The following is a 27,212-nucleotide window of genomic DNA, read 5'->3' as shown; positions in this document are numbered from 1 at the left end:
TGGTCTATGAATAATTAAAAGCCTTCCTTTTTTGTCCAGAGCACCTGGTAGTGATTATGAGCCATATACATTTGGTTAATCAAGTGGAAAATAGTTAATAAAATCACTTACATGTCATTAAAAACAGAGCCACTGAATGTTCCTCTCTGAGCTAGAGGAAGGCATCCTGGGAGAAAACCTGGCAGGATGGGTGGAGATGCATTCCCAAGTTAATGAAGAGAAAAATGGCAGAAATATAATGATACAAAATAAAACACTCCTTGCAATTAGCTATCCTCTGAACTGTGTAATTATATTTCATCCTCTTCCCATTTTTTCTGCTAACACCTGATAAATAGTGATGGTATACCATACTAAAGGAAGCCTCCAGCAGCTGGTCTTTTCAAGTGAACTCAGATCTCTTTCACATCACTGTCAAGCATACACTAGGTATAATGTTGCTCTTAGAGAGAGTAAAATTATAAAGCAAAATAGCAAAATATTTTTTTTGGTTTTTTTTAAAAAGATAATTAGCTTTATCTGAAAAAAAACAACTCTTCTACGATTCCATCACCATATATAATTTGTCAGCTTCAATCCAGCAACTGGTGGAACAAAAACGGCCTTCAGAGTATATCATTAAGACCATGTTTTCTCTCATGAGAATTTGCTACAACTTTTAATTGTTGTTCTCTCAATAGATGAAAATGTCACATCATGTTATACTGTATATTCTGTATTACCAAAAGTGTGTGAATTCAAATCATTTGAGGAGGGTTTTAAAAAAAGTTGTTTTCTTTTTGTACATTGAAATGGAAGGCACAAGGAAAGAGTTTTAGGAAATGGATTTTTATAAAGTCATTTAAAAATATTTTGTTTTAAAAAACATCAGTAAAAATCTTATGATTTAATTTATAGGGGAAATAAACTGAATGACATTATAAGTATATAGATAACTGCACAATTCTTCTAATGCACTACTGGCTATATACTTAAGTTTATATAGAATGTATAGTATGTGCGATTAATCTATAGCCCTGCATAGACAATGTATAATGTTCTGGCATTAACCAGGCTCATATGGCTTATTTCAGTCTTTTTCAACCTAGATGAGGTTGTGTGAATATGAACTTTCAGAATTTTCAGTAATCCCATTCGTGCTGCAGAATTCTCGTGGTTGTGATCCATACCTAATTTGCTACTCCTTTCACTCAATTTATCTAAAATTGGCTTAATGTTTATACACCCCAAGACTCTGGTTAATGCCCTGAGGCCAAACAGTTTGTTGCAGGCAGCTAACTCTTAAAGATTGGCAAAAAATGCTTAAAAAAAACAACTAGTGGTATTTTTCAATCTCTAACCAGATTACAAACAGATATTTAGGCATACCTAGGGAGCTTAGATGTATCTGTTTAAAATGGAAGTTCTTTATTTTACGTTTGCTTTGAATAGCTGATTCAATGCTCAATAAAAATTTGTATCTGAGAATCCTGTGAGTTTGAAAAAGATTTGTAATACAAGTAATCCTTGCATTATGATGGCAATTGGGACCAGGATTACTGTCGTTAAGTGATGCAGTTGTAAACTGCAACATCACATGACCATATTGTTAGCAACAACCATTCCAATCCTGGTTGCTGTCATAATCCAAGATGCACAGGTTGTTAAGCAGGAAGCCTGGAAGTTCCAGGTAAGGCATCTGGGGGTGCCACAAGGGAGGGGGAGCGACCTTGGGAGGAGGGGTGCAGGCCACATGCAAATGCAGGAAGTCTTGGGGATAAGAGTATGGTGGGCCATAAGTACAGGTAGCCAGGGATAAAAAGTGCAGTGGGGTGAGGAGCCCTGAGGGATGAACAGGGTGCAGAGGCTGGGGGACATACCAGAATGACTTGCAGTAGCAATAACACTTGCACTTAGACTTATACACCGCTTCACAGTGCTTTACAACCCTCTCTAAGCAACTTACAGAATCAGCATATTGCCCCCAACAATCTGGGTTCTCATTTTACTGACTTCAGAAAGATGGAAGGTTGAGTCAACCTTGAGCCGGTGAGAATTGAACTGCCAAACTGCAGTCAGCCGACAGTCAGCTGAAGCAGTACTGAATTCTAACCACTGCGCCAGCAATGCAACCTTCTTTGTCGGCTTCCCCATCGACTGTGCTGTAGGGGTGATCATAGCTGCAACCATCATAAGTGCAAGCCAGTTGCCGAGCAAAATCATTGTCATGTAACTATGGGGACATTCTAAATTAACATCACTTGTAATATGAAACTAAAAGCAAGAAAAATACTGCTCATAGTAAAAATCTTACTTACAATGGCTTTGCTTAACAAAAACTAAGATTTGATCATGAGATCATATACAAAAAATTATCTATCTATATAGATAGAGAAAACAGGATTTCTCAAACTTTTTCATGCTGTAAATATATTATTAAATTCAAATCCAGGAATAACTGGTCAAGACACAAAAAAATGATGATGATAAAAATCAACCAAGTTCAAGTGAACATCCCTCCCCTTTTAATACCTCAGCAGTATATCAACCTCTAGGGTTTTGTGATTGAACTCGCCAGTGTACTGGATTTTTCTTCTTCTAGTTCACATATTAGACCCATATTCTGATTATTTTGTTCCTTTTTTTTTAATAAAGACTTTATAGTGGTACCATATTGTCTGTTTTCTTATTTGACAGAGTGGCAATAAAGTGTCAATTACTACTACCCCATTTGAAAATACCTCAATAAAAACAGGACCAGCTAGAAAGAATAGCTATAGAGGCCGAATGGTTAGGCGGAGTAAGAAAACAAAAAAGAAGGAGAGTTTGGAAAGGTGAGTTATGATTCCTTAATGAAGAGAAAATTTGTAACGTTTCTGTAATGTGTACTTCTTTATATTAGATGTATCTTTTAAAATAGTATTTTCACTCCAAGATTTCCGATTTTTCTTACTCTTACTAGCGTTAAATATTGCCTCAAGATCTCTTAAAATCTCCAAAGCTTTAATCATATGTCGCATTAGGATATTAGAATCATATCATTTCGTTAGAATAATTTAAGATTGTGCTTTTTATAATAGATAATCTGCTTGAAAGTTGCTAGGGTGGTGAGCCTTACATTATGTATTTACATTTAAATAATATGAGGGGTAGTGAGATTTTTTTCTTCCTTTTTGTAGCAGATCTGTCTTTCAAGAGTTTTTCAGAAATTAAGGTTTTGATTAGTTAGGATTTCTTTAAAAAGTGTTTACCATATGGCTTTTAAGTGCTATTATTGCTATTTGTAAACTGCTCAGAGTCACTCAGGTGAGATGGGCAATGGATGGATGGATGAATGGATAGATAGATAGATAGATAGATAGATAGATAGATAGATAGATAGATGGATAGATGGATAGATAGATGCCTAGCACTTGTTATTAAAGGATTATCCCAGACTTCCAGAAGAGAACATTGGAAATTAACTCTCATAGCAGTATGTAGATTTTAACAAATAGCTCTGGGATTTACAGCTTAAGTGCCTAAACATCTAGCTGCAATGTAAAGTAAAACATGGCTAAGTTTTTAACTACTAAGGGAAATGTTGTTATAACTTTTGGATTATTGCTTTAGATGCCGGGATTTTACTGAAAAATTCTTGTTTTCGTATTAGGAGGAGATCTCTGTTCAAAAAGCTGGCTAAGCAACCCTCACCTCTTCTTCATACAAGTCGGAGTTTCTCATGTCTGAATCGATCATTATCATCAGGAGAGAGCTTACCTGGTTCTCCAACTCATAGCTTGTCTCCCCGATCACCAACACCAAGCCTTCGTTCCACCCCTGATTTCCCCTCAGGTAAGGAATTGGTGATGAAAGATTCTCAGTGAAAGAAATGAAAAGTTCCTCAGGCACTAACTGCACAGTTAGTGTGATGGTGAGCTTATTTTCATGAAGTTTCTTGTGTGGCTATATGAGTGTCAAACATAAAACTTCTAAGGCTAAAGAAATATGATCTTTGATCTCTGATAATATTTATCTGTATCACACTCGAGAAACATTTTTTTCATGATCTGTAGATTCTATGAAAATAATGTGTTCTATGATAGCTTCTAAATAGTGAAATGAAGACCTTGATAATGTTTCATTTGTTATTGTTTTTTCTCCTAGGAACAAATTCTTCTCAAAGCAGTTCTCCAAGTTCAAGTGCACCCAATTCTCCAGCTGGCTCAGGACATATTAGACCCAGCACACTCCATGGTTTAGGACCCAAGCTTGGAGGATCAAGATACAGATCTGGAAGACGCAAATCAGCTGGCAATATTCCCCTTTCACCATTGGCAAGGACTCCATCTCCAACACCTCAGCCAACCTCTCCTCAGCGATCTCCATCCCCCTTACTGGGTCATTCAATAGGAAATGGAAAAATAACTCAGGCTTTTCCCAGTAAAATGCATTCTCCTCCCACTATTGTAAGACATATTGTCAGACCTAAGAGTGCAGAGCCACCAAGATCCCCACTGCTCAAAAGGGTTCAGTCAGAAGAAAAACTTGCCCCTTCTTATGGCACGGATAAGAAACACTTATGCTCACGCAAACACAGCTTAGAAGTAACTCAGGAAGAGGTGAATAGAGAAGCATCCCAGCATGATATAATTCTTCAGAGTCTGGAGGAGAATGCATTGGAATCTCCTTCGGTCACACGAGTGAGGCCTGCAGAACAAGGTTGTTTAAAACGCCCCCTTTCCAGGAAACTGGGCAGGCAAGAATCTGTCGACGAACTGGATAGAGAAAAATTAAAGTTCAAGATAGTTGTGAAAAAGCAAGATCTGGCAGAAAAACAAGAATATTTGCAGAAAGCAAGTACCGTACATGAACTTTGCGGTGAATCAGAAAACACTATTATCTCATGCCTGGATGACAAGGATAGCAAAAAGGTGTTTAAAAAAGCTTTGGAAAGATCAAATCACTCTGAAGTTAAAAGTACAGCTTTGGAGACACAGTCAACAGGTGGCATACTGAAAGATAGTCTTCAGAAGAATACAAACCTGAAGTCCAATGAATACAATGCTTCAGATGCATGTGTGTCATGTCATAGCCCTGCACTTAATGAACTTAGTCATTTGCCTTATGATTTCAAAAGACTTTCCCCTCCATGCATGTTGCTAGATGTTCTGCCTCACTCATCCGAGAAGCTGGCAAATGGAAAAGAGGGAAATGTAGATAAAAATGCATCAACAAAAGAATTTGTCAAATTTGAAAGATTAGATAGTAAACTTGCAAATATAGATTATTTTCGAAAGAAAATATCTTCCGAAGAAAGTGATGACAATTCCAGTCCTGTACTAAAGCCCAAATTGGCAACAAGCATGCTTGAGTGCCAACAGCTTAATTCAACTAAGCCTATAAATATTGTGCAGAGTTCCAATTCACTTGCTGAAAGCCCATCATTTCTTAGCAATGCTCATGCTGCTCAGATTAGTTCTATTCCTTTTGTTCCCCTCAAAACCTTGAACAGCAGAGCAGAACCTGGCATGGAGAAATCAACCCTGATCTCCACAGAATCATTGGCCTGGAAGAGTTCTTCAGATTACAAGTTAGAAGGAAGATCTATTTCTTGCTTGAAACCAATTGAAGGTACATTAGATATTGCTCTACTTTCAGGGCCACAGGCTTCAAAGTCAGATGTGTCTTCATGTGCATTCCAAGGTGAGCAGAGTATTAAAAATGATGAACTCCCCCAGGGTGACAACAGCCTGAAAGTTGAGCCATTATCTCAGAAGGTGCTACCAACTATCCAACAATCCAGACCATACAAATCTGATCTTCTAGAGCTGCAGAGCTCAAAGCCTAATAAAAATACACAGCATTCAATGGCAGCATCGGTGATGATTGAACAGCAGTCAAGAAAATCACTCTCTCGTTTCAGTGCTAATGATGACTCCTCTGTAAGGCAGATCTGTCAAAAAGAAGAGACAAACCAGGTTAGCGCAAACAATATGAAATCTAATGGCTTCCAGAATCTGAATTCTGGTTTGATAACTTGCAGAGCTACTCAAGGACAAGGGAATACTGAAAAAGGCAAACGAAAAGAGAAGAAGCACGTTAAAGAAGTATTGGAGAGCCACATGAAAACCGAACAGACTGATGATGAGAGGACTGCAGATTCCTCCGTGAAGAACCTCATTCCTGATTTGGTTTCGAATCAAGACTCTAAGCACAGTCAAAGGTATACTTTGGATACAACTGCTCATTTACATGCATGCGGTACAACAAAAGTACAGGCATCAAATTCCAAGATGAAGTCCAAAGACATCAAAGATACGCTTAAACAGCCTGCAAAGGAAGATGAAAACATCACTGGAGAATTTTCAGGAAATGAGTTTGGCGTGCCTAAAGTGAAAACTAATGCTTTGCTTTCCCCAAAGTGTTTCAGTTCAGTTAAAATAGAAAAAACAATGGTGGCTGCAACTGTGCAAAAGGATAAGCCTCGAGACCTGGGATCAAAAGAGCAGAGGCAATCCAAAAACACACAGCCTCCAACTGCTGATAAGGAACCTAATTTTGCTTCTAAGCCACAAAGTAGCAATTCTGATGTTCCTGCAGTAAAAGAACCATTCAACAGACCATCTGCAGCAGATGTTCCTATGTGTTATAGCAATCAAGAAACTCTCTGGCCTGCTGTGGAGAACAGCACTGTCAAACCAAAGCAGGTTCTTGACGCTTGCTCCTCTAAATTAAAACATTCTGAAAAAATTGCACATAGACCATTAGCTACACAGGTAAAAGAAAAAGAAAACGGTGTACTGGGAATGGCTGGTTCTCGAAAGGAGGGGAAAAACATATTTAAGATCACTTTGGATTCTTTCTCACATTCTTCAAGCTCTCAGAGAAAGCTAAATAATGGACAGATACAGACAGAACAGAATTTAGTTATAGAACGTGAATCAGAAACACCAGTTCAACTCAACAGGACCATTGCTGAAAATCAGCTTAAACCTTTTAGTAAAAGCCAGGGAACAGAGAATACAAAGCCTTTTCAGAAGGAAGAGACAGCAAGCTTAGGAGATCCAGCTGATCGAAAGCCATTCCATCTACGGAACAAGCCAAAGGTATCCATTGCAAAAGAGTGTCCCTTGCTGAACAAAGAGGAAGATAGGGATTCAGGTAACCCAACAGTTTCTCCAGAAAAACAACCCGAAGGAAGGAAATGTACTGATGCACTTTATTTTCAAAGTGATAGCAGGAAATCGGATTCCAGCCTCTCTGTTTCTGCTTGTGATGCCAGAGGAAAAGCTGTGGAAAAGCCAGCCATGGGTAACAAGAACTTTCAGGACTCTAAAGGAAAAGGATACACAAATCCAAAGCAACTGGCAGAAGGGAGTAAAACCAATCCAACAAAACATTCCTCCTTGACCACATTGCAGAATTCATGTCGCGCGGTTGGAAACACTACAAAGCAGCTGGATGGCCCATTCAGCTGCCCAGAACCTAGACAGAAAGCCCCTGTTTTGACTTCCTCAAAGGCTAAAGCGCTATCAGCAGCATCGACCCTTGAACCGAGCTGCAAGGAAGTCAAAAAGCAAAGCAGCTTTTCCTCCTTGGCAGATAGCAGAACAGAATCTGTCTCGCTATTGAACTTTCACTGTACTTCACCCCCTAAAGAAGAGCAAATTCTTACTTCAGATTTGGGGGGAAAGCCCAGAGGTCAGGAGAGGTCTCACTCTGCTAGCACTATGGACATAAAAGGAAGAGACCCCAGTCTGCCTCAGTCTTCTGCTATAAGAAAACAGAATGTAGGTAAAGATTTGCCAAAGTCAGGGACTACAAATGACTCTCTCAATGCACTTTTATTGGACAAAGATTCTTCCCGGCAAAAACGAGGAAAAGACTCCTCAAGACACAGCCCTCACAAAAAGAGCTCTTAGTAATCGCTTCCAAATAGGACATCTTGGATGAAAATCTAGTTCCTTGTCTTTTTTTTTTCTTCCCCAAAATCAGCACTGTGTATGTAGTATTTTCTGCTAGAAAAAAGTGTGCCACTTAAGCAGGGTCTGTAAAGAAAGACTCGAGTTTTATTCCCCTTTCATAAATGTCTTCCCAAATGTTACCGGTTAAACTGTTGGCATATGGTATTTGTATAGAAATACTTTTACAAGTTGAGAGACTTGAGGTAAAGTGGGCCTGGGGTTGCGGCTGGTCATGGCAAGTTCACTGTAAATACTTTGTGTGTTTGTTTTGATTTACAGTATCCAATTGCTGCTGATTGTATTATTTACTCTTTTTTAAGAGTTGCTTTGCCACCAATTTGCCGTAATCAAAGAAGAAACAAAATTGCTAAAGCTTAGGACTAAACCTAAAGTGATCCCACAAATGTATTGCTCTGATGGGAGGATGAAAATAGAAAGTTTTTTTCTTGTTCAGAATTGTACACCCACTATAAAAATCTTAAGAACATCAAAATCTAGTGCTTTCTAATAAATTTAGCTGCATAGTTTTAAGATCTACAGGTGAGCTAGACTTACTCATTTGAACCAGTGCTTCTTAAACTTGGTAACTTTAAAATGTGTGGACTTCAGCTCCCAGAATTCCCTAGCCACCCATGCTTGCTGGAAAATTCTGGGAGTCGCAAGTCCACCCATCTTAAAGTTCTAAAGTTTGGGAAACACTGGCTTAAATGAACAAACTGCAGTTCTTTAATGCACAGTGATTGTCTTTATTCAGTGTTGGTGTTAGGAAACAGAGCTTCTATTCTCACATAAAACTTCCTTGTTAGAAGACAGTTTTTGAATAAAAGGAAATATCCACATGTTCCTTTTTCTTCATGGCATGCTAAGCATACTCATCTTTATTCAGGTCATATTAACTATAGTTTGGCCTTTCTGATATGACACTTATGTAGAAGCAAATCTCTTAGGACTACATCTCATCTTCGCTATCATGACAGGTATATTTGGTCATTTAGTGGTTCAGTTCTCTTTGCGGTTTTATGACAAAAGTGGTGAAGGGATGCATTGTCCATCATTTTATCTAGATAATATATTCAGTACCTGATAACATTTAAATACTTAGCTGGGGCCTTACATTGTAGATTAAACTTGCTGTTTTTTTGCAAGTGATGCTAGGATTCACATTCTGGTTGAAGTATATTAAGTATCTGTAAACATTTCATAGCATGATATTTATTTGTATAGAAAAGAAGTTAATTTTTTAAAATAAGAAAAAAACATTTTTAGATTAAAAGGGGAGAACATGTTGGAGCTATTTGGGGCTAGAATGTGAGCATGTTTTGTTTAGTGTTCCTAAGCCTTACTTTAATTTCATGATTCATGAAATAAGTTTAAATGGATGACATTTGAAGGAAACTTGATTTGGCTGGAAACTTAAATAAAAACCTCAAAGGTTATGATAGACGAGAATGTTAAAATGAAAAGAGAATTCATTAATTTTTCTTCCTTTTTATATAACCTTATAGAAGTCCATTTAATGCTGAGTCTCCTCCAGGGCATTTTTCCTGTTTGCTAGCTACATACAACCAAGCATAATCTAATTATAAACTGTTTATAAGATCTTTACGAGTGTGCTAAATTCATTTCTCTGGGGAAGAAATAAACCAGGTGGGATTTGTTCATATTTATAAGCCTCAGAAAATTGTATCAGCAGTCAGTTTCTAAATGTCCATCGAGTGGTAGTATATCCATTTGCCACTCGTGAATTATTTAAAACAAGCAGAGAAGGAGAAATACTTTTCAGGTATTCCTGTCATTTATAGTCTGAATCCGTGCTTTGGGAATAAAACCGAATGCAAATGTGCCCCCAAATCAAAATGTCGCTCTCTGGGAAGTATTTCATAGTTTACAGTTACTTGTACTGGGGGGAGAAAACCCTTTCACTTTTTTCTTTAAAGCACATTTAGCTATCTTGTTTACAAATGTATCTTTTAATGTATATTTTGTATATAGTGCTTTATCACTTTTGCCAAATATTTCCCCTCATTTTGAAAATATGGTAGCACTTGAGTTCGCATTCATGTAATTCCTTGTTCATTAACGTTTACCTTAAAGTGAACTGTTAGAGGTCCTCTGAATTGTGTATTACTTGTAAGTCTTTGTGTGGCTGTATATTATAATGTCCATTTGTAGTATCCTCTACTGTTAATTATCAAATTATATAAAAAAATGATTAGGATTTCTGCAATAAAGTGTTTGCAGTCTCTTTTTTTTCTTTAAGAGATCCCCATGATTGTCATACAAATTGCCTATTAAATGCAAATATTTATACTTGGAAAGTTGGAAAATATTGAAATAAAAAAGGGCATGAAAGAAATCTGAGTTTATTTCTTGAACTGGCTTTATTGAATTCTAAAATACTAAATTCTAAATATTCAGGATTTAATAGAACAAGAATGTGCATGAAATATTTTTTTTTGTTATATTGATAAGTACAAAGTGCACCAGAGCTTCATGTGAATTATGTGGAGAAGGCTATAAGAAACGGAAAGAGAGTTAGTAAACATTCTGTCACTTGGAAACAAAATATGATTCATTCTTCAGTTAAATGAAAGAGTGACAGAAGAAAGATTGTTGATCATAGACTTAGGGGGTTGTAAATTGAGAATAAAAATAAAAAAGTAAATCTTTATAAAGATATAAGAAAGAGGAACAAACAGCAACATTTCCACTAAACTTGAAAGCACATATATGAGAGGTTCAACAATCAAATTAAGAGTGTTTTTCAGTACACAAAGACTTTATTTATGACTGTATATGTTATATGCTCACTTTGTCCAATGTCCTGTGTAAAGATGTAAACATGCCAGCACATCCATTCTGACTTACGACATTTTCTGGAAGTGAGAAATTGTTACAGGTATGTGAAGAAAATTGAGGATCCTTTTTAATCCATCATTGTGACCATGGAATAGATAATAATACAGCACAAGATAGTTGGAAAGAATGCCAGGGATCATCCAAGTGGAAGCTACAGTAGCTGGTTTTCAAATAATGTAGTTCCCTGGGTTACAGATTTGTACAACATTGTAGACTTTAGGTCATAAAGTAGATTTCCAGAAGAAATGTTTTACATATTATAGAAGAAAGGCACATTCCACTGGCATCTAATTATTCAGAAAAAAAATTAATTATTCCCAGGTAACTGTATTCTAACTCTGGAAGTATCAATAGCATTTTATGAGAGATTATTTTAGGCCTTTATTGGGCTACAAACATATTTTCCACCACTGACTTTTTTATAGAAAATAGATCAATTAATTAACCAATATTGTATCATGATCATTGACTAAAGGTTTATGGAGTAAAGTATTTTGAGTGGATGGAATGATCTAATGGCATGTTTGCCATATCCCAAGATGTGTAGGTGTAATGAACACTGACAAAATGTCGCTGAGTAGATAAGCCCATCAAATGTACTAGCAATGGATGTATCTAAAGAAAAATAACTATTCATTTGAACATGCTTATAAACTCCATGAATACAAAAGTGTTTATGGATTATTAAATACAACTCTGTTCTATATCCCCACATAATATTTTAAACCAGGGATGTCAAACTGGCGGCCTGTAGGCCGGATGCGTCACACAGGCCACGCCCATCCCAGCTCTGCAAAAGCAAAAAATGTCACGATACTTCACAATATATCACACGACACGATCGAGTTTGACACCCATGTTCTAAATAGTACATTTAATTATTTTACAATGTTTCCATTAAAGGTAATACATTTTGTCAATAACAATGTTTCTCTAATTAACACAATTTTATTTTGAATTAGAACATTTTGATGAAAATACCACACAGCTTAGTGAAACAATTTATACACTTCAATAAGTAAGGTTCTACATTAGGCAAGAAAAACCAAATGCACAGGTATAGTATAGGTGGTACTCAATTGTGAGAGGGATCTTGGAGTCCTAGTGGACGATCACTTGACTATGAGCCAACAGTGTGCAGCAGCAACCAAAAAAGTTAATACAATCCTGCATTGTATAAAGAGAGGCATAGAATCAAGATCACATGAAGTACTAGTACTGCTTTACAAAGCCCTAGTAAGACCAGACCTGGAATACTGCAGCCAATTTTGGTCACCATATCACAAAAAAGATGTTGAGAGTTTTGAAAAAAAATCAGAGGAGCAACTAAGATGTTCAAAGGCCTGGAGGCTAAAACATATGAAGAATGGCTGCAAGAGTTGGGTTTGACTAGTCAAAAGAAGAAATAGGGGAGACAGGATAGCAGTTTTGGGGTATCTGAGGGAGTTCTACAAGGCAGAGGGTGTCAGGTTGTTCACCAGAGCACCAGAGGGAAGGACGAGAAACAATGGTTGGAACTGATCAAAGAGAGAAGCAACCTGGAATTAAGGAGAAACTTCCTGACAATGATAACAATCAATCAGTGGAACAGCTTACCCCTCTCCTCACTGGAGATTTTTTAAGACTAGAACAGTATAGGTTCTCCTCAAGCAGAGGCTGGACTAGAAGACTTCCAAGGTTCCTTCTATCTCTCCTCTCCTCTCCTCTCCTCTCCTCTCCTCTCCTCTCCTCTCCTCTCCTCTCCTCTCCTCTCCTCTCCTCTCCTCTCCTCTCCTATTCTATTCTATTCTATTCTATTCTATTCTATTCTATTCTATTCTATTCTATTCTATTCTATTCTATTCTATTCTATTCTATTCTATTCTATTCTATTCTATTCTCGAACTCCTGGCAGTGAGGAATGAATCAGCCTGCAATACTGTATTCTAACCGCTGTGCCACCATGTCTCAGTAGCCCTATATATATTAATCAAACATTTTTGGGCTGTGTTCATGAATCTTGATGATAAAACATATTGATTTTCAATTATAGTCTGTCATTTTTAGCAGTAAAAATGCAATTATAATATGCAGACATGAACCAAGATCAGAACCTCTAACTGTATGCTTCTCTAATGTCTAAGTTCACACAGACTAGCAAATCATAATAAAAGAAAAGAAAATCCATCATGACCAATATCCTTAAGGTTACTCTAGAACAAGAGTCCCCGTCCCTGGCCATGGCCTGTTGGGAACTGGGCTGCACAAGTGGCTGACAAGGGTGCAAAGCTCCACTGGTGTAAGTGGTGGGCACAAACGCAAAACATCCCCTACCCGCTTGCTGCCACCACCACTGCCAGCCAACAAAGCCAAAAAGGTTGGGAACCCTGTTCTAGAAAATAGAGTACAAAAAAGAAGGACAGAACTGTAGGCTCAGTCACTGAAGCTAAACTATGCTTTAGAATTACAGGTAAAATATGTTTACATTTTATGAAATGTAATAGAAGGTATAAGGCCGTGATGGCGAACCTATGGCACAGGTGGCATGCAGAGCCCTCTCTGAGCACGCACACCATCGCCCCAGTCCTAGGCCTTCATCTGGATTTTATAAAACCTTTTCGCTTTAGGCCCCCGCCACCGTGTGCCAAAGAAAAAAGGTTCAATCAATCAAACAATTTCAACTTCTCGCAGGAAAAAAAGATTCCGTAAAGTTGGAATTGATTGATTGAACTTTTTAGTCCCACCCAGTCTGCCATTACCACTGCAGCCATGCCCACCCAATGGGCCATGCCCACACAATTGGGCCACGCCTACCCAACACCCATCAATACATAAGCGGGGTTTGGTTGCAGTTTGGGCACTCGGTCTCTGAAAGGTTCGCCATCACTGGTATAAGGTATACTTCATCTTTATTTAGAGGAAGAAACAAACCTCATAAAACCACCAGTGTAAAAAAAGTGTATGTTCTGGTATATTAACATATTGGTATTAAACCCTTTACAGGGCTTGGGGGAAAATAAGTAACTTTTATATATTATAGTGAAACTTTGGAGCTTGGCATATCAAAAATTTGGAAAATGACTAACTTGACTCTGCTGGTGTGTTACCACTATCCCCATCCCCGAACAAAAAAGACATAATTTTCTACATATTTATTTTAAAAAATTCAGTCCAATTGTGTGGTGCTGTATTTTATATAAATAAATATCATATAATTACAAAAATGAAATATAAGTAAAACAAATTCATTTTTGGAGGGTGTAGGGCTACACAAAAGCACAGTCTCCATAGCCTCTAAAAATTGTGTGAAAACTGTGTGCTTTCAAGATTAGTGTTGTTGGGTGATGGTGAACATTGGCATATCACCAAAAATGTCATGGTGTGCCACCTTTGACATGCATGTCATAGGTTTGGTATCACTGTACTAATGAGTAAAAAAAAGGTTTCAGAGGAAAAGGGGAGGATGAAGGGCATGTAATCTTGATATTTTTACATCATTAAATCAATTGGAAAATTGAGTTCTCTCCTGTTTTCTAGAATATTACATTACTCTGTTCTTCTCCTACCTGCAACAACAATGAGAGCTTGGGGTATCCTGTTATAACCTAACACATTGAGAGAATGAAATTAGGAATAAACATTTGGAAAATGCAATACTAAACAACGCACACTGATTTCCCTCCTTTGCAATCATTTTCTCTAATCTATGTTGTCAGAATTAACTGATGTAATATTGATATAAGAAGGAAAAGAAACACTTATTGATGTTTAAAAAATGCCTTTCTATTAAGAAATATATTCCTACATTTTAAAAAAATTCCTACATACTTACTTTCTCTCAAAAGCTTCTATCTGCTAATATTTTTTCTTTAAAGCATAAATGATCAAAATGAAGGTCACTACAATTACTATTATCACAACAAGAGTAATCAATGCTATTTGTGCACTGCTATATCCACAGGACAGATTTATAGAGAAAAGCTTAGTACTGCTTAGTGATTTGGGCTCAGCGCACAAGGTCTGTTCAGAATCTTCAATTTTATCTATGTTTTCCTTGTACCAAGTTAATAGTCCAATATTAGAACAGGTGCATTCCAGTGGATTGTAACTTAAATTGATTATACTCTGGCCAGATATTCGAGTCAACAAATCATGTGGGATAATATGGATCCTATTATTGGCAAAATTGAGATAAATGTTCCTGAGATTGGAAAACACATCTGAACAGAATGCAGTAAGATTGTTATGATGCAGATCCACATGTTTTAACTTGCTGAGGGCAGAAAATGCTTTAGCTTCTATAGCTATTAATTGGCAAGAAGCTAAGGTTAATACCTTTAGATTGGTTGCTTTCTGAAAAAAGTTGTCATTGAAAATTGTGCCAGATTTAAAGGTATTTCCATTCATATTTAAGACAAGCAGGCTGCTTAGACCTTGCAAAATATTCTGCTTGCTTGTATCAATATGAGAGAAAGAAAGGTTAAGCATCTGCAAAGAATGTAGATTGTGGAATGGGCCTTGAGAATTATTGATGACAATACGTGTAAAAGAGAGATCAAGAACTTTCAAGTTAGAACATTCATTAAATGTTGTGTTGTGAAATGAAAGTTTGTAATTGTGACTTAAATTGAGGTGTTGCAAGCCAATCAGGCCATGAAGTTGGTTGCTGCAGCAGTCTAGGCTTTGTATGTGACTCCCACTCAAATCAAGGTGTTGAAGCTTTGGCAAGGATTCCAAACATCTAAAACCCAACTCCATGGCTTTATGATTCTGCTGGATATAGATATGGGTAAGAGAAGGGAAAACAGAAAAGTGGATGTCACAGAGATTCGAAAAGTAATTCCGATTGAGATTTAATTCTTTCAGTAAATTCATCTGAGGAAGACTCTGTAGCTTAGAAAGGGAGGTATGGGTCAAGTCCAATCTTTTCAGTTTGGACAAACATTGGAAAGTGTCACCAGAAGGTTCTAGGAAAGAGTGATATTGTAGAGTGAGATAGTCTACAGAGATGTTGCATATGCCTTGCAATGTGCTCTCTTGAATAGGACGGTTGTGTACACCCAAAAAAGTGCCCAGCCAAAGGATAGCAGTGCTGACACCTTGCAATCCATCCAATATCACTGAAATATTACTACAACTGCCAAAGTCCAAACTGTAGAAGGAAAATGAATTAAAAGCCTTGGGCTCTATGTGCATGATCTTATTGTCCCTAAGATTAAGAGTCAGATTGTTAGCTTGTTTTAATGCCTCTATGTCTCTAATTGATATTGTTTGTATACTGTTCATCTGTAAATCCAGGTATTTCAGCTTTCTAGTTGGAAAATCTGATAGCAGCTCCAATGTTTGGATATGGTTGCTTCCTAGTAACAGTGTTTCTATGTTGTGTAGGTCCTGCATTGGGATAAATGCTAATGTAGTGATCCCTGTTTGGGTTAGATCAAGATGCTTCAGACACTGCGGACCCATAAACGCTGTTGAGGCCAGAAAGAGAAGATTATTTCCAGTAAAGACTACAGTTTCCAGGAAAATATTGCTTTCGAAAGTGCCTTCATATACCCAATTAATCTGACACCTTTTAAAAGAAAACAAAATCTGGTATTAAAAACAAAGTACAACTGTAATTGAAATATATGCCTTATTTTTGTTTCAGGAGATCATTAGGTAACTAGGTAGTTAAATGAAACATTTCATTTTTCAATAAATTTAGGGATCCAATCAACATTAACAGATTTTAGATGGTTATCAAAGCACATCATGATTTGTCTCTTTAAACAAGACAAATACCTATCAATTACAAGTTCAGAAGGAGTGTTACAAGCTTGCAAACTCTGATTAAGATTTATTCAAATTTATTTTCTTGAGTGAATCCTTGAAAAAAAAACTGTAGGAAATAAAATTTCCACATGAAAGTACAGGACAAGTTCTGGTAATATTTTAAAGCTGATGTCAAATATTACAAGAAATAAAAGCTGCCTTATCGACAAGTGCACTTAAATGTACACATACAGAACCAATGCCTTTATTACCAAACAACTGCAAGTTTTCATGTTTTCTAGAACTCTAATTTTTGAAGATTATTGCAACTATTATTGAGACTTTTAGAACTTCATCCACAACAGCAATATATGAAAAAAACTGAGAGCATAAAAAGAGATATGGAAAAAAAAATCAGAGTACAGATAGCCCTTGGCTTACAAACACAATTGTATCCAAATTTATATCGTGAGAAATTTGTTAAGTGAGTTTTGCTCCATTTACCAATTTTTTTTGCCACATTTGTTAAGTGAACCACTGCAGTTGTTAAATTAGTAACACTGTTGTTAAGTGAATCTGGCTTTCCCATTGACTTTGCTTGTCAGAAGGTCACAAAAGGTGATCACATGACCTTGGGACACAGCAACAGTCAGAAATATGAATGAGTTGTCAAGTATTCAAGTGTAAATCACATGTGGAAAAATGATCATAAGTCACTTTTTGCCAGTGCCATTGTAACTTCAAACTGTCACGAAACGAACTGTTGTAACTTAAGCACTACCTGTAGTGTTGTAATAGGTCCCAGCAGACTTGAGTTCAATTCCATATTTAACTATCATGGTTCACAAAGAAATTTTTACTCAGCCATTTTCTCTCAGGTCGGTCTACCTCACAGAGATATTGTGAAGATAAAACGGTGGAGAAGAATAGTCATGTGAACCATCTTGAAATTTTGAAGGGAAGACAGAATCTAAGGAGCCTTGGTGGAGCAGTGGGCTAATGCCTCCTTAAGTAACACCAGCTGCCTGCAATTAGTGCAGGTTCGCATCCCACCAGGCTCAAGGTTGACTCAGCCTTCCATCCTTCCGAGGTAGGTAAAATGAGGACCCAGATTGTTGGGGGCAATAAGCTGACTTTGTAATAATGCCGCTTGGGGGGGTGTTTGAAAGCCCTAATAAGCAAGCATATACATAGAATGAAGGCTACTGCTAAGCTTGTAAGCCGCCCTGAGTCTTTGGAGAAGGGCGGGATATAAATGGAATTAAAATAAAAAATAAAAAAATAAGTCTATTTCTCAGTGTGTCTGCCCAGCCTGTGTGCATCAATAAAGTCAGCTTGCTTCAGGTCCTGTCAGGCAAGTAATGTTATGCAGCAACACTGAACTCTCTCTGTTGCACAACTGTCTATTGCAATAGCTTCCCATGGAAAATTCATATGCCCTCCACCTTGTCCGCTCTCAAGAAATTCTTTAAAACCAGTTTTTCTAGGTCTTGACTGAGCATTTGAGTGAATGCTTTTAAATGGAGGTGGTATCGAAGGATGTTATGTTATTCTTTTTGTTTGTTTTAACTTTGTAAACATCCCAGAGCATTCTGCAACTGGGCAGTATAAAAATTCAACCAACGTATCTACCTTGTTAAGTCCAGGTGCACCAGGGCCTTCAGCCTGCTGAATGTTGATTGCTGAAGCAGATATAGGAAGTTGAAGCTGAAATCAAGAACTTCGGTAGTGAAAGGCAGTTGTTCTGGAATCTCTCTCAATCCTAAACCTTCGCAACTGTAGCTTGTATTAATAAAAAACTGAAAAAAATTATATATCAAGTTAGATACATGCAGTATATCACGGTAGGTAATCCTTGACAACTGAGCCCAGAATTTCAGTTTCATTAAGTGAAACTGGTTTCCCCATTGACTTCGCCTGTCAGAAGCTCTCTATTTTTTTTATTTTTTTTTATTTTAATTCCATTTATATCCCGCCCTTCTCCGAAGACTCAGGGCGGCTTACAAGCTTAGCAGTAGCCTTCATCCTATGTATATGCCTGCTTATTAGGGCTTTCACACCCCCTCCAAGCGGCATTATTACAAAGTCAGCTTAATTGCCCCCAACAATCTGGGTCCTCATTTTACCTACCTCGGAAGGATGGAAGGCTGAGTCAACCTTGAGCCTGGTGGGATGCGAACCTGCACTAATTGCAGGCAGCTGGTGTTACTTGAGGAGGCATTAGCCCACTGCTCCACCAAGGCTCTATGAAAGTTGCAAATGACAATCCCAGGGGCTCTGGATGTTACAACCATCATAAATACATGCTGTTTGCCAAGCGCCCAAAATTTGATTACATGACTTTGGAGATACTGTAATGGTCTTAAGAGTGAAGACTGGTTATTAGTCACTTTTTCAGTGCCCTTGTAAATTTGAAAGTCATTTAAACAATTGCTGTAAATTGAGGACTACTGATATATGTGAATGTATTATGTGTATCTCTCCAGTTTTATGTTTTTAATGAAACCATTGTATTTTAAGTAAATATGCCAACATGTAGCTAAATATGCTAACACAACAAATCAGAAACCTGACCCGCACTCTTTTTTAAAATCTCTATCAGGGACAAAACTGAGCTATCATTAGAAATGACACTGCTAGGAATCTGATGTAAACTTTCATTACCTCTGTGGAGGAAGGGCAAATTATAAAGGTTACACCAAATTATGCACCTTTTGGAATGAATAAAAAGGGTCAGAAAATAACATTTTGTCCCTCTGTTTAACATTTCTTTTAAAAATTACCGGTAATGCTAACAGTATTTTCCTTGTTATTGACACTTCACTAAAATGTATATACTACCATTTGTCTGTTGCTGCTGCCATATAATGGACAATTTTAAAAAAATCAGTATTACAGGAAAAAACAACAACCAAATGATTGATATTGAAAGTTCATGATTTCATATACTGTTGACATATGGCTTACAGGGGTTTTTGATAGTGTCTAGTGTACAATGCTCAGTGTGAAATACTAATCTCACATACAAGCTTTCTATTCATTTTTAATGCAGAGTTCACAATAAGTTTACAGTTTAACAAATGATAAATGATTAAAAATTATGACTATATAATGCATACATGACCTTGACAATATTTCTCAAAATATTATAACTGCAGATGGGATTCTCTACCATGTTGCACAATAAATAAATATGTAAGTAAAACACACTGCATTCAATTCTAGTGTGAATTTCTCAAAATCTTGGAGAAAATGATACTAAATACAATAATCACAGAACACAATTTTCTTCAGCTAGGATATAATTTTCCTGTCAAGAAGAGAACAATTAGAAATATCATTAGAAAGTGAACAGAAAGAGCATAACCAAAGACCCTTGTTTCTACAAAGCATTTTTAATAGTTTTAATTTCTTTCCATTCAAAATACCTTATCTAGTTACTATAGTTCTCTTCATGGATTACTGCCTTGTTGTGGTGAAGGGGTTTGTGTAATTCAATGAAGCTATGAGCTATGCCATGCAGGGCCACCCAAGATGGATAGGTCATAGCAGAGAGTTTTGACAAAACGTGATCCACTAGAGAAGGAAATGGCAACCCATTCCAGTATCTTTGCCACGAAAACCCCATGGACAGTACCAAAAGGCAAAAAGATATGACGCTGGAAGATGAGCCCTTCAGGTCAGAAGGCATCCAATATTCTACTGGGGAAGAGCAGAGGGCTAGTACTAGTAGCGCCAGAAAGAATGAAGCAACTGGGTCAAAGCCGTAAGGACGCTCAGCTGTGGATCTATCTGGTGGTGAAAGGAAAGTCCGATGCTGTAGATTTATTCTCCATAGGAACCTGGAATGTAAGATCCACAAATCAAGGCAAGCTGGATGTGGTCAAAAAAGAGATGACAAGACTGAACATCGACATCTTAGGTATCAGCAAACTAAAATGGACAGGAATTCAGATGACCATCAGGTATAATACTGTGGGCAAGAATCCCTCAGAAGAAATGGAGTAGCCTTCATAGTCAATAAAAGAGTAGGAAAAGCAATACTGGGATACAATCCTCAAAATGACAGAATGATCTCAGTTTGAATCCAAGGCAAACCATTCAATATCACAGTAGTCCAAGTCTATGCCCCAACCACAGGTGCTGAAGAGGATGAAATTGACCAGTTCTATGAAGCCCTAGAGCACCTTATAGAACTAACACCAAAAAATGATGTCCTTACCATCATGGGGGATTGGAATGCTAAAGTAGGAAGCCAAAATATAACCGGAATAACAGGCAAGTTTGGCCTTGGAGTACAAAATGAAGCAGGGCACAGGCTGACAGAATTTTGTTAAGAGAATACGATGGTCATAGCAAACACTCTTTTCCAACAACCCAAGAGACAGCTCTACACATGGACATCACCAGATGGCCAACACAGAAATCATATTTACTATGTGCTCTGCAGCCAAAGATGGAGAAGCTCTATACAGTCAGTAAAACAAGACCCAGAGCTGACTGTGGCTCAGACCATGAGCTTCTCATTGCAAAATTTAGGCTTAAACTGAAGAAATTAGGGAAAAGCACTAGGCCACTCAGGTATGAACAAAAACATATCCCTGACGAATATACAGTAGAAGTGACAGATTTAAAGAATTAGATCTGATAGACAGAGTGCCTGAAGAACTATGGATGGAGGTTCACAACATTGTACAAGAGGTAGCAACTAAAACCATCCCAAAGAAAAAGAAATGCAAGAAAGCAAAATGGCTGTCTGAGGAAGCTTTGCAAATAACTGAGGAAAGGAGGGAAGCGAAAGGCAAGGGAGAAAAAGAAAGATACACACAATTGAATGCAAAATTCCAGAGAATAGGTAGAAGAGATAAGAATGCCTTCTTAAATGAACAGTGCAAAGAAATAGAAGAAAATAATAGAATAGGGAGGAGCAGAGATCTCTTCAAAAAAACTGGAGAGATGAAGGGAACGTTTAATACAAAAATGGGCATGATAAAGGACCAAAATGGCAGGGACCTAACAGAGGTAGAAGAGATTAAGAAGAGGTGGCAAAATTACACAGAAGAACTATACAACAATGAGCTTAATGTCCCTGATAAACACATTGAGGTGGTCACTGACCTTGAGCCAGACATCCTAGAATGTGAAGTGAAATGGGTCTTAGAAAAGCTGAGCAACAACAAAACTAATGGAGGTGACAGTATTCCAACTGAGCTATTCAAAATCTTAAAAGACAATGCAGTAAAAGTGCTACACTCAATTTGCCAGCAAATTTGGAAAACTCAACAGTGGCCATGGGATTGGAAAAGATCAGTTTACATTCCAATTCCAAAGAAAGGCAGTGCCAAAAAAATGTTCAAACTATCACAGCATTGCACTCATTTCACATGCTAGTAAAGTTATGCTTAAAATCCTACAAGCTAGACTCCAGCAGTATGTGGATCGAGAACTACCAATAGAACAGGCAGAATTTTGAAGAGGCAGAGGAACTAGAGATTAAATTGCCAACATACCCTGGATCATGGAGAAAGCTAGGGAGTTCCAGAAAGACATCTACTTCTGCTTCATTGACTACGCTAAAGCATTTGATTGTGTGAATCACAACAAACTGTGGAAAGTTCTTAAAGAAATGGGAGTACCAGACCATCTCATTTGTCTGTTGAGAAACCTATATGCAAGTCAAGAAGCAACAGTGAGAACTGGACACGGAACCACTGATTGGTTCAAAATTGGGAAAGGAGTCCAGCAAGGCTGTATACTGTCACCCTGCCTATTTAATTTATATGCAGAGCATATAATGAGAAAGGCAGGGCTAGATGAATCGAAAGTTGGAATTAAGATTGCCGAGAGAAATATCAACAACCTAAGATATGCAGATGATACCACTCTAATGGCAGAAAGTGAAGAGGAACTAAAGAGCCTCTTGTTGCAGGTGAAGGAGAGTGCAAAACTTGGGTTGAAACTTAACATTAAGAAAACCAAGATCATGGCATCCGGCCCTCTCAATTCCTGGCAAATAGATGGGGAAGAAATGGAGGTAGTGACAGATTTTATTTTCCTGGGCTCCAAGATCACCACAGATGAGGACTGAAGCCAAGAAATTAAAAGATGCTTGCTCCTTGGGAGGAAAGCCATGGCAAATCTAGACAGCACACTAAAAAGCAGAGACATCACCCTGCCCACAAAAGTGCATATAGTCAAGGCTATGGTCTTTCCAGTTGCAATGTATGACTGTGAAAGTTGGACCATAAGAAAGGCTGAGCATCAAAGAATTGAAGCCTTTGAACTATCGTGCTGGAGAAGACTCCTGCAAGTCCCTTGTCAGTCATGGAGAAGATCAACCTTGACTGCTCTTTAGAAGGCCAGATCCTGAAGTTGAAACTCAAATACTTTGGCCACCTAATGAGAAGGAAGGACTCACTGGAGAAGAGCCTAATGGTGGGAAAGATTGAGGGCAATAGAAGAAGAGGACGACAGAGAATGAGGTGGCTGGATGGAGTCACTGAAGCAGTAGGCATGATCTTAAATGGACTCCAGAAGATGGTAGATGACAGGAAGGCCTGGAGGAATGTTGTCCAAAGGGGTCATGATGGGTCAGACATGACTTCGCAACTAACAACAACAAAGATACTGTAGTATAGGCCAACTTGACCTACTACAAATAAGTACTGTTGCTCTGTTTTAGACAGCACCTGTAATATTAGCATCCTATGGAAAATGACAATGTAAGGAATCACTATTCTCCAGTAACTTTGTTGGGGCCAGCCCCAGCCACCCATTCTGCACCAAAGAATCTGGTCTCACAGAAAGTTGCAAATTCACTAGGCCATCACAGCAGGTTTAGAGGACAGGAGATGGAATGAAGGAATTCACAATGGAAGAACAGACAGAACCAATGATCCTGGATTAGAAAGAATATGTCTTGCTTATCTTTTCTTTAGGTGGGATCTGGTCTTCCTTCCTAGGTTTCCAATATTCTCAAAATTACTCAGTCAAAACTATTTTTGAATTGTTGGGGAAATGTAATATTCATTACATTTGAGAAAATGTAATATCGTATTGATTCATTCATGTATCTAAGAAAAAAAAAACCTAGAAAATAAATATGATAAAATTGACTCTAAACATTTCCTATCTAGATGTCAGTGTAGTTCTTCAGCTGCTTTGCTTCCTTGTTTGGGTTTTTTTTTTAATATGAGAACAACCTGGAAAAATATTTGTATTACTATGTTATTTAGGCTATGAATTTAGGAGCAGATCAAACTGATTTCATGGAATGTTTAAGTCAATATGTATAGATTATTATAAATTAAGCTGCCATAATATATTTGTTGAAAACAAGTTTGTATGGGGAATAGAGAGATCTTCTCAGCTAATACTTCATTTAGATATTTTTGCTATAAAACCCATATCAACCAAACTGTTGTTGTGACTAACTTTTCAGAATTGAACATTCCCCAGATAAAAACCTAAGAGCACTGTTGTACTCAATGTATTACAAAGATGTTTCAGGGTACTTCAAAGATGGGAAAAGCTGGAGAATGGATCCTTGTGACTTATGTAAACAATCGGCACTTTTTGAAATATTCCCCTATTGAAGTCTATCATAAATTAAGTATACCTAGGAGCTTAGTATGGGTGGCTCAGTGGGTTAGGATGCTGAGCTTGTCAATCAGAAGGTCGGCAGTTTGGCAGGTCGAATCCTGAGTGCCGCGTAACAGAGTGAACTCCTGTTACTCGTCCCAGCTTCTGCCAACCTAACAGTTTGAAAGCACATAAAAATGCAAGTAGAAAAATAGGGACCACTACGGTGGGAAGGTGCGCCTTTGGCGTCTAGTCATGCTGGCCACATGACCATGGAGATGTCCTCGGACAAGCGCTGGCTCTTCAGCTTTGAAATGGAGATGAGCACCGGCCCCTAGAGTTGGAAACAACTAGCATGCATGTACAGGGGAACCTTTATCTTTACCTTTAAGAGTTCTGGAATTAGTGAAGAAGGAGCAATAGGATTGTTAATCTACAATTCCTTTTGGGTTTTTGACTTGAAGTTTTCTTCATGAGTGAAAGCCAAACTAATGAAAGTAGATGGGAAATTGCATTAAGTTACCAGTTGCCAGGTTTAGTTAGTGAAGGATTGGGGGGAAAAATGTTGCCTGTCTTCACACACAAAAAAAGAGAAAATATCAGTGCAAGTCAAAATAGAAAAGCTAAAAGAATAAAAACACCTCAAAACAGGCTCTTCGTATTATCATATAAGTTATATTCAAAGTTTCATTGGTAAACTTTTTTCAGATTACTCAACTATTATGGGAAACATTTTCTGGGCTAGTAAAAAGAAAATATTAAAATATGGGAAGTGAAATCATACAGTGTTCTCTAACAGGCTGATGTGAGAGTAAATTCAGCTTTGTTGTAGGAAATGGTAATATAACTTAAAAGAATAAATTAATATTTAATGTCTAACATGTATAAACCTAATTGACACAAATCCCTGTACTTAAAATACAGAGAAAGGAAGGGTACTTGGCGGTCCTAGGATCTAATTCTTGTACTGGATTAGGTGCTGATCAAGTATACATGTCCTTCAGATATGTCATTGTCCTTCAAGTGTTACTGTCTGCTCCTGCAGCCAAGGACAAAAATGGGTAAGTGCATGACTGATTACTTCCCCCAGAATCTGCCTGACATATTAGTCATCTTGAGAGAAATTATTCTTAGTCACCCACTTTGAGGAAGTAAAAGGAGGTAGAGGTTAGCCTGGCTCCTTTCCAAAGTACATTCAGGAAGATGCTAAAGACAGAGCTCTTCCAAAGACGATTCTGGTTAGACCAGACTCTCCTTGTATTTTATGATTCACTGAAGTTTGGGGTTTTAATTTTGTTTTAATTATTATGACTGTTTATATTCATTTTTATCATAAATGGTATTTTAATTCTGCCTGGTTTAAGTTATGCAAACTGCTGAGAGCTGACTTTGACTACAGCAAGATATAAACACCAAACAAGCCTGTTGTCTTCCATATTGCTGTTATTTATCTTTGTTGTGAGTAGCACAACAAATCTGGAAGATACAGAGTGTCTGTTCCTGGCCCTGGATTTTGGTCTTTACATCTAGACCAGGTTGGCGCACTGAGTCATAGTCCAAAATAGCCCCCAGTAAATTCTAATCATTTTTTTTTGTATAATTCAGACAATTACTGCAGGAGCATTCAAAGCAACAGTCACTGGCTTCAGTTGGTGGGGCACTTCGAAGCCCTTCTCCCTTTTTACAAAAGATCATTCCTGAGGCTGCTACTTGATTACCTTGCAACTTTAACGTTTGTCAATTATCAGTGTTTTAAAGTCTGTACATTCAGATGGTTGAAATAGAGGTTTATACGTGGTAGAGTTCTTCCATGACAAAGAAGTACCCGTTAAGAAAGATCAAACTGTGAGTGGACTAAAGCATATACAACTTTCCGAAAGATACTTCATTTACCACCATTCATACATGTGCCAAGTCATTTACTTTTTTCATCCTGGGTTGGGTTGTTTTTTTTGGGGGGGGGGGGGTGGGCACATATCAAGAAAGCAATCACTTGATCAACTCAAAAAGCCTGAGGGAATCTGAGGCCGCTAGCCTTTTCCATAACAGCTGTAAAAGATGTCTGTGTTAGTGAGCGTAAGTGTGCCGTGAGAAGCATCACACCCCAAGGTCTAGTTGTACAGAAATGAGGTGCATATAAACTGCTTATAAAGCCAAGCACCTGTTCAAAAGCCCCTGGTGCATGTAGATAAAAAGTGCCAATGGTCTGTTTTCCTCCTAGCCCCTCTTAGTCCAGCAGCATTTGGCAAATGTTCCCTGCACATGCCAGTTCCAAATGGTGCCTGAAAACTCCATATGGTGTCTTAAACAGCAGATCTCCAATCTCCCTCGGTCCTATTAGTTTTAAGGTTCTTGGCCACAAATAGAGAAGAGATAGACCACCTTAACCTGCTTGCTTGCTTGTTTATTGCCTTGAACTGCCTATGTGGGAATTTCAAAATGGTATCTGCTTCTAAGCAGGCACATGATTCTATCTAGCTAATATGTATCACTGCGGATATGAAACTAATAAAATAGAATCACAACTAGCTATAATAATGGGTGCAAAATCAGCCTGATTTTTTTTTGGGGGGGGAAGCAAATTTGCTTTCTGTCTAGCAAATGTGCTCCTAAGGCACTGCATTTATCTCTATATTTTTCTGTTTTACCCAGCAGAGGACTTTCAGCCCTTCAGTGACCCAATGTTAGCATGCAAGTATTCACTGTTCCCAAATTAATTATTGATTCTTTCTTGAAGCTACTTTTCTCCCAATAGAAAGACAAATAAGTGATCACTCACCTCAGTGCACATCTGATTGAGAGGCTTGGAGACTTCATAGCTAAGACCTAAAAGCCCCATCAGAAGCCAGCAATATGTGCAGCAAACCATTAAGAGTTTGATTAGATTCTCCACACGCCTGTAATGGAAGACGGATGAAAAATAATTTTCTAGCATGGGGTTCAGAAAAGGCATTTTGAATCTAATGCTTCAAGAGAGGCCAAAGAGTGCCTGAAAAAGATGTTGTTTCCTCTTAACACCCCAAGGATGTTAAGCATACTTTTTTCAGTTCCTCCTCTTGCTCTGTTTTTCTACTTTCGGTTTATCTCCTAAATATTTGAACCATTCTTGCCATA

The 27,212-nt window shown here is 37.8% G+C and overlaps 2 protein-coding genes across 4 annotated transcripts in view; one reads left to right on the top strand and one right to left on the bottom strand.

Annotated features, from left to right (window-relative positions):
- MAST4 (microtubule associated serine/threonine kinase family member 4) overlaps nt 1-10,323 on the top strand; it is a 101,353-nt gene extending 91,030 nt beyond the window's left edge. For all 3 annotated transcript variants that reach the window (XM_083353799.1, XM_083353801.1, XM_083353800.1), the window contains 3 exons: nt 2,677-2,813; nt 3,632-3,813; nt 4,126-10,323. In XM_083353799.1, the coding sequence (XP_083209925.1) occupies nt 2,677-2,813; nt 3,632-3,813; nt 4,126-7,883 (4,077 nt within the window). In that variant the 3' untranslated portion in view covers nt 7,884-10,323. The remainder of the gene's footprint in view (nt 1-2,676; nt 2,814-3,631; nt 3,814-4,125) is intronic.
- Nucleotides 10,324-13,605: 3,282 nt separating this feature from the next.
- CD180 (CD180 molecule) lies at nt 13,606-26,967 on the bottom strand (the record flags this gene model as incomplete). Its single annotated transcript, XM_083353165.1, has 3 exons — nt 13,606-16,335; nt 18,150-18,316; nt 26,878-26,967. 3 exons carry the CDS (start codon nt 26,965-26,967, stop codon nt 14,619-14,621), a joined length of 1,974 nt encoding a protein of 657 aa, XP_083209291.1. The 3' UTR covers nt 13,606-14,618.
- Between the last annotated feature and the right edge of the window lie 245 nt (nt 26,968-27,212).

Source organism: Vipera ursinii (assembly GCF_947247035.1).
Source record: "Vipera ursinii genome assembly, chromosome: 2".
In the NCBI taxonomy this organism is placed as follows: domain Eukaryota; kingdom Metazoa; phylum Chordata; class Lepidosauria; order Squamata; family Viperidae; genus Vipera; species Vipera ursinii.
This window is presented reverse-complemented; position numbering and strand designations above follow the sequence as displayed.